Genomic DNA, 7451 nt, shown 5'->3' with positions numbered 1-7451 from the left:
TCGTAGTCACAGTTCCTGCATTTCCTTTTGTTGCACAATTTTCTTCCATGATGGCAGCAAATATGGCAGTGTTTGAACAGGCTTGTGATTCCTTCTTTCGCCATGCTGCACAACTTTCAGGGATCCCGGTGAGAATGGTGGAGAGGGGCAGGAGGCAGTTTCCATTGACTAAAGCCAGTGATAAGGCTGAAGAGATGCTGTGGGTTGTTTAAGCAAAAGGTTGATGGGTTTCTCATGCTGATAGAGAATGTAAATTGGATGGCTGATGATTCTCCTCAAGGGGGAAATGAATATGCTAATGATGTCAAGTGTTTCCCAGTTCCTTATGCTCTCTTCTTAAATGTCGTGGCAACAATTGCTGTTTTTATTGGGCAACACATAGTGAGGAGGTTGATTGTGGTGTTAGGAAGAGCCTCATTGATCATCTTCATCCTGGCATTCATGGCATTCACAATTGACATGCCAATAATTGATTATGACTTGGCAGTGCTTATCCAGCCAATGCTAATGCTTGGAATTAGTATTGGATTTAAGATGATCATGGCTACTGGAATTATTGATCCAATCAAGGTGGTGAGATGTTGTTTAAAGCATGCTGCATGCGATGTAAGGAGGTTTACTGGAAGAAAGTTTGAAGATAAAGAAGTGCAAAGGGACATGAAACTTGTTCCTTACAAAATTGTTAACAAGGATGGACAACAATATATACAAGTCAAGATCAAAGATGGTGAAACCAAAGTTTTTTTTTCTTCCAGCATACTTCAAGCTACTAAGGATGCATGCATCACTACTGGATTGAATATGGCTAGGATTATCAATGAACCAACTGCAGCTGCCTTTGCCTATGGATTGGACAAGAAAGGAAGATTGCCAATGGTCTGATCAAAGCTCTTCCAACATCTCTGTCTTAACTCCTTTCCATCTAAGCTGGGCATACAAGATTTGCATGCTCCAGCTTACCGGGGGTGTTGGAGGATAAAAAATATCTAGGAGGGTAGAATTGTAATCTTTTTAATGTTTGTTGCTTTTCAGTTATTAGTCTTCTTTCTTGGTTTATAACCGTGGTGTAAAGCTCTGCAACATATCATCCTTTCACATAATAATACTCTGCATTTTTTCTTTTTCTCTCTTCTCTCCAAAAGCTTCGTTCATGTAGCTCCTATTCCAACACTTTGGGATTATGTCAATTCAATCACTTTCATGTAGGTAATTAAAGTCATTATGCAAATTTCAGTCCATGAATCCATATGTAGGTTCCAAAGAAAAAGCGCGCATGCATATAATGTAAAGAAGATATTTTTTCATTCTTATGCTCCTAAAAAGGTATTGTCTCCTGAGAAAGTATGTGTGCAATAGGCACTTTTTGGCCTATTTCATTCTTCTTTTGTTAATAGTTTTTAATAGTTTAAATATGTATTTTATATAGAGTGAGCTTTATATAAATAATTTTGTGACTTATCTTATCCACAAATTTTATAATCGAAACTTGACAACTTTACATTTTTTATTCAAACTTATGATAATGTGGGACCTTTTGAACGATAGTTTTCACACTAGATGGGTATGACCAAGTGGGCTAAGTTGTTTATTTTGCATGGACGTGTGTATGACGTATGAAAGCTTAGGAAATAGAGAAAATGATGAATAATTGTGTATTTAAATATGAACGAAAAACTAGGACTATGTGGTCCAATGGTACCCGGGTTGGACTTCTATTTGGAAGGTTGTAAGTTTGAGCCTCAGTGGAGGCGTTATTAGCTCTTTGTGTTTAAATAACTCTTGAATTGTATTTTTTTTATTAAATTTGTATATATTTGGACAAAAAATTTTAATTACATACAATGTAATAGAGCTAGTAGCATTCAAAAAAAAAAAATATGAACGAAAAATGACATTTTTAAATAACTCTTGAATTGTATTTTTTTTTATTAAATTTGTATATATTTGGACAAAAAATTTTAATTACATTTTTATTTTTGTTATAGAATACAATACACTAAATGGATTTGAACTCAATTAACTCAGTTACAGAGATTTTCTAGATCTTCTAGATTTCTATCTTCATTTTCAAAGGTCTTAGGATATTATGTTTCTTAATTATGCTTCTTACATTTATAAATAGAAATCTCTAGGCAGAAGTGTCAAATAGGCTCATCTATTACTGCGGTGCTCAATTCTCATCACGAACTAAATTAAGTGTTAAATAAATCTATCTACCAGCTAAATTTGTTTGATCGACTTTTTTTGCAGGTTGATAACATGTTGCCTATTCAATTATTAAAAAAAAATATACGCGCATGGGCAGCTCAATTGGTGACGGGGTGAAACTTTAGAAGAATGACCAAGGATCGTGTCTCACCAACGACAGTGTGAGAACAACCTCTTAAAGTGAGAGGGGGTTTTTGAGCGCAGTGAGCACGGTCTAGCCTCTGTGGTGTGGTTCATGTTATCGGGTTGAGGTCATGTTCAGATCTGGAGCAGTGTGGGAACAACCTCTCAAAGTGAGAGGGGTTCCTTGAGCACGGTCTAGCCTCTGTGATTGGGGTTCCTTGAGCGCAGGCCTCTGTGGTTAATGTTCAGTTGAGTTATGTTCTAGGTCTAGCCTCTGTGGTTCATGTTCAGTTGAGTTATGCTGCTCTATCGGGTCGGGGTTATGTTCAGATCTGGAGCAGTGTGGGAACAACCTCTCAAAGTGAAAGGGGTTCCTTGAGCACAATGAGCACGGTCTAGCCTCTGTGATTCATGTTCAGTTGAGTTATGCTCTATCGGGTCGGGGTTATGTTCAGATCTGGACCTCAAACGGCCTCGTCGAACTGGTTGTAGTTACATAATTATTGACTTTAAAGTTATTAAACGGTTTAGTATAGCGAGCGGGTGGTGGTTGTGTTGATTTGTCTTTTGTGATAAACACTCAGAAATGAAGGAAGAAAGTAGGAATTGACAGCTAAAAAAGTACATCTCCCAACTTATCCTGAAAAGAAATTCTAGAAAACGGAAATTACTCCAAAGAAACTACTCTCCCTTGAAACTTGAGCAGCTGGTGGCTTCCTGGTGATCACTAACCGGACTGGAGCGCGAGGAGGATGAGGAAGCCGGAGCCAGACTCAAATCGGCTCTCTCTGCAGCGAAGAAATCGCGGAATGCTGGTATAAGACTCGCAGCTCGGCTGCTGTTGTCCCTCTTCTTGAAGAAGATGCGGCACAACACCAAATTTGCCTGAGGGGCGTCAGCCAGGCGATACTCGTGCATGATCCAATCTGTTTTGGAACTATTGGAAGGCTTTCCTTTGTAGAACGCCAGAGTTTTCCTGATTCCAATGACGCGCTGAGCCTCACCGGAAGCGGCGATTTTCTTGTCATTACCAGTGGCTTTCCAGTAGCCCGACAAGGTGGCTCTGCTGCACCTGTTCCCGCTGCCGTCCTTCACCTCTCTTGAGCTGAAGAAGTACCTCTCTCCATCTGAACCACCTGAATACAATTAACACATAACCCAAATTAAATTATTGGTTTTTGTTTACAACAGAAATGAAGAATAGAAACCAATAATAGTGCTTACCAGGCAAATTCCAAGGATCAGATTGGCAGACATTGTCAATCTCAAGGATGACAGCGGCTGGCAAAGGGGAGTTGAGAACTTTCGGGTTTAGGTAATGTAGAATCAATTCTTCATCAGTCGGATGGAAGCGAAATCCCGGAAGTAACATGCTCAAATTATCCATCTCAAAAACGTAGAGAGAGATAGAGTACTTGGGAATAAGAGAGAGGGTATGTATGACTGAATAGTCTAAACTTGGCCTCTCTAAATGGATAGAGATAGAGTACTTGAGAAAGAAAGGGCATGACTGAAAAGTCTCAACTTGGCCTCTCTATTTATAGAGCTTTAATGGCATCATTAGTTGTAAATACCCATCATACTATTGATTATTACTGAATAATGTCCATGAACAACAACAACAACAACAACCAAAAACTAATAAAATTAAATGATGAAAATAATTAAAAACAAATAAATAAGTACTTATTAAAAATTAGAAAAATGATTTTCACCCTTAAAAAATCACACAATTATATATAAGCACTCTTTCATGTGGCAATTTTTTTATGTTTTTTTTTTTAAATGTCAATTCACTTCAAAATGCGACTACATGGAGTGAGTTTGTGTTAGTGGTAAATGTGGGGTAGTACAGCACGTCCATAAAAATTATATGAAAATAGATACATGCTATTCATTAATTTAAAGTATAAATTTGATAAAAAATTATAATTGTAAAACATAAAGAGCACCAAATGAAAGCATTTAATGACATGTATATCACTAACAAATTTTTTATTCTAGTTAAAGACTAATGTTAAATTAAAATAAATCTTACAAGAAAAACTGTGGTGGGTAAAATTTAAAAAAAAAAAAAAAAGTGTAAATGAACAACTCAATAAACAAATACTTAAAGACAACTTATACTAATAACACAATTCCCATTTCAGTTAATAAAGACTCACATTATTGGCTTGTATTTTATATATATATATATATATATATATATATATATATATATATATATATATATATATATATATATATATATATATATATATATATATATATATATATATATGTCTACTATATCTACTATCTACTATACTAATAAGAGCCCAAGAGAGTTAGGCCTATAATGGGTAGAAAAAATGGCGGATTTTAATCAAATGAATGGCTCAGATTGATTAAAAAATTGATTAGATTTAAATTTTACACTAAAATTTCCTAAAATAACCACACACCGTTACTAATTTCGTTAAAATTTTAAGAATTGCCGTTAGTTCACCGTTAACTTACCCATTGATTTCAATAAAAAAAAAAAAAAAAAAAAAAAGGTCTTAGGTTCGAACCTCATCCCAATCAAAGTTGGCATAATTAGTACTCTATTTTACTCTTATATTAAATTATATATAAATAATAATTTAGTAGTTACAACGAAAAATAATACATATGCATTTCTTTAATTTAGAATTATGTGTCCACAATGCCTTTATTCAAAAAAAAATTATTCATTATCAATAAATTAAATAAGAGAAATAATTTTATTAGTTATATTGTCTTTATTTTAAAAATTCTTTATATTCAAATTTATTAATTGATTATATTCGCTACATTATCCTTACAATGTCTTTATTCAGTGAAAAAAATTATTAATTATCAATAAATTAATTAAAAGAAATATTTTCATTAGTTATATTGTCTTTATTTTTCTCAAATGTAAAAATTTTTACATTCAAATTCATCAATTGATTATATTCACTACATTATCTATTATCTTTTTTGTGCACTATTTTTCTAATTAAATATCAAAGTTATAATACAAAATAATGCTATACATTTATTTACCAAGTATTTTATTAATACCATGAAAAATTAAAAAAATATAATTAATAAAGCCAACCATATTAACTACTTGAGAGATTTTGTGACAAAGAGAGTATTCAAATCACACAACAAATTGAAGTGAGAACTACCTCGCAATGTCCTTGTTTGACAATCAGCAGTTAGCGGTTAGCGTTAGCGGATTCTACTCGCGGATTTGACTAGCGAATTTATTTAATTATTAACATTGGATAGAAAAAATGACCGCCAAATTATTAAATCAAATGAATGGTTCATATTGTTCAGGTTTTAATTTTTTTTCTTTTAAGATTTTCTAATTTATCCTTAATTATATGATTATCCATTTAACTTTTCCGTTAATTCACAGTTAGTCTAATTCTAATATTAAAGTCTAATATAGAATTATAACTACACCATTAATCTAATTCTAATATTAAAGTCTTAATAGAACTTAACCACAAATCCTAATGTCGGAATCTCCTCAAACAATATTAGTATATATTTAATATTTTATGCCCTAATTTTTATTTATTTTCCCTTATGTCCCGTATTTGGTTTCAACCATACCTATACAATTATTTTATTGACAATTATAATCAATCTTGACTATATTATCTTGCATTTGTAAATTTAGAATTACCTATTTAACCCGCACGGGCTTAGCTCAATGGTTTAGTGGGTAGTATTTGGGAGAAGAGACCAAGGGTTGAACCTCGGCGGCGGCAGTGCGGGAATTATGTCCAAAGTGGGTAGATTCCTTGTGCGTATCAGCATTTGGCCCTGTCTGCTGAACCATTGAGTCACCGTGATTTACAACTTCCCATAATGCTCTGTCGGGTCGGAGTGTGGGGGGCCCTTGGAGTTGGGGACTCAACCTTTGGGAGAAGAATTACCTATTTAAATACGCAAATTCAACCTTCAATTATCTATGTATGAACAATTTCAATATAGTCCTGCCTTAATATACTTTAAAGTACTTATTTTTTTAAAAAAAAAGCATTGGGCATTATCCCAATCACGCAATGCGCGTAAAAAACTAGTATATATAATAAGGTTCAGGTGCGGCAGTGCAGCGTCACCAATAGTTCAACAAATAGACACCATCAACGTTAGGAAAATGCACCACAAAAACACACACAAATTTGGTACGCATTATCAAAAACACATCATTAGGTGTGAGTAAAAATATCATACAATGTTCAGAAATACACCATTAGGGTGTGGTCAGTTATATGGTGTATTGTTTTGTGTCTGTTGTGTATTTTTTTGGTGTTTTTTTTTTTCATTTCATTGTGGTGTGTTTTCCATACACTATTGGTGCATGTTGTTAACACTGTTGGTATATTCTGAAATTTCACCGCACCACCGCACCTAAAGACATCGCCGCATTTACACTTTTTCTTATATATATATATATATATATATATATATATATATATATATATATATATATATATATATATATATATACTAGTCTTTTCTATGTGTGATGCGCAAAAACATATGCCCAATATTTAATTTATATTTTAAAACATAACAAACAAATTTTTACTAATTAAAATCTAAATGGAATAAAAATTATTTATTAATTAATCCAATATATAATGTCTACAAATATTATTATCTTTGAACAATATAAGTAAGGATATGGTGGATGCATGTGCATGGTAAAAGTAATAGAAAAGATACCGGAAGTTATAATGGTAAGGATATTTTTGTCTAGTGGTGGGAATAGACCAGGCCCCTTCGTAGGGGTCTAAGGCTCGGCGCGGCCTATTTAAGGCCTACATAGGCGAGGCTTGTTTAGTAAAAAGGTCAGGCTTGGGCCTATTTTGAAACCTATTAAATTAAACAGGCCGGACTTATTTATACCAAGCTCGGCCTTCAGGCCTAGCCTATTTACACACAGTCGTTATATCGTGCACCGCGGTTGTGACACCCTGTAATCCAAATCCAATTAAGGGATTAATTAAGTAATTAATCCTAATCCAATTGATAATTTAATTCCTTAAATTCAATAGTCAGGGACTAGTAATTGACTAGTCAACCCATAAGTCAAGTGTTGTACCTAAAGC

The 7451-nt window shown here is 33.7% G+C and overlaps 1 protein-coding gene across 1 annotated transcript; it reads right to left on the bottom strand.

Annotated features, from left to right (window-relative positions):
* Positions 1-2953: 2953 nt before the first annotated feature.
* Positions 2954-3787, bottom strand: LOC109152503 (NAC domain-containing protein 83-like). The gene is made up of 2 exons (XM_019300198.1): positions 3556-3787; positions 2954-3467 (listed from the first exon to the last, which is right to left on the bottom strand). The coding sequence occupies exons 1-2, from the start codon at positions 3716-3718 to the stop codon at positions 3013-3015; spliced, it is 618 nt and encodes a 205-aa protein (XP_019155743.1). The 5' UTR covers positions 3719-3787; the 3' UTR covers positions 2954-3012.
* Between the last annotated feature and the right edge of the window lie 3664 nt (positions 3788-7451).

The sequence above is a fragment of the Ipomoea nil genome, unplaced genomic scaffold (genome assembly GCF_001879475.1).
Source record: "Ipomoea nil cultivar Tokyo-kokei standard unplaced genomic scaffold, Asagao_1.1 scaffold2422, whole genome shotgun sequence".
NCBI classification, from domain to species: Eukaryota; Viridiplantae; Streptophyta; class Magnoliopsida; order Solanales; family Convolvulaceae; genus Ipomoea; species Ipomoea nil.
This window is presented reverse-complemented; position numbering and strand designations above follow the sequence as displayed.

Excerpts from the sequence above, each read along its gene's own strand:
- LOC109152503 (XM_019300198.1), bottom strand. The coding sequence starts at position 3,718 with ATGGATAATTTGAGCATGTTACTTCCGGGATTTCGCTTCCATCCGACT. Across the intron at positions 3,468-3,555 it reads TGATCCTTGGAATTTGCCTG|GTGGTTCAGATGGAGAGAGG; the intron begins GTAAGCACTATT and ends AATTGTATTCAG.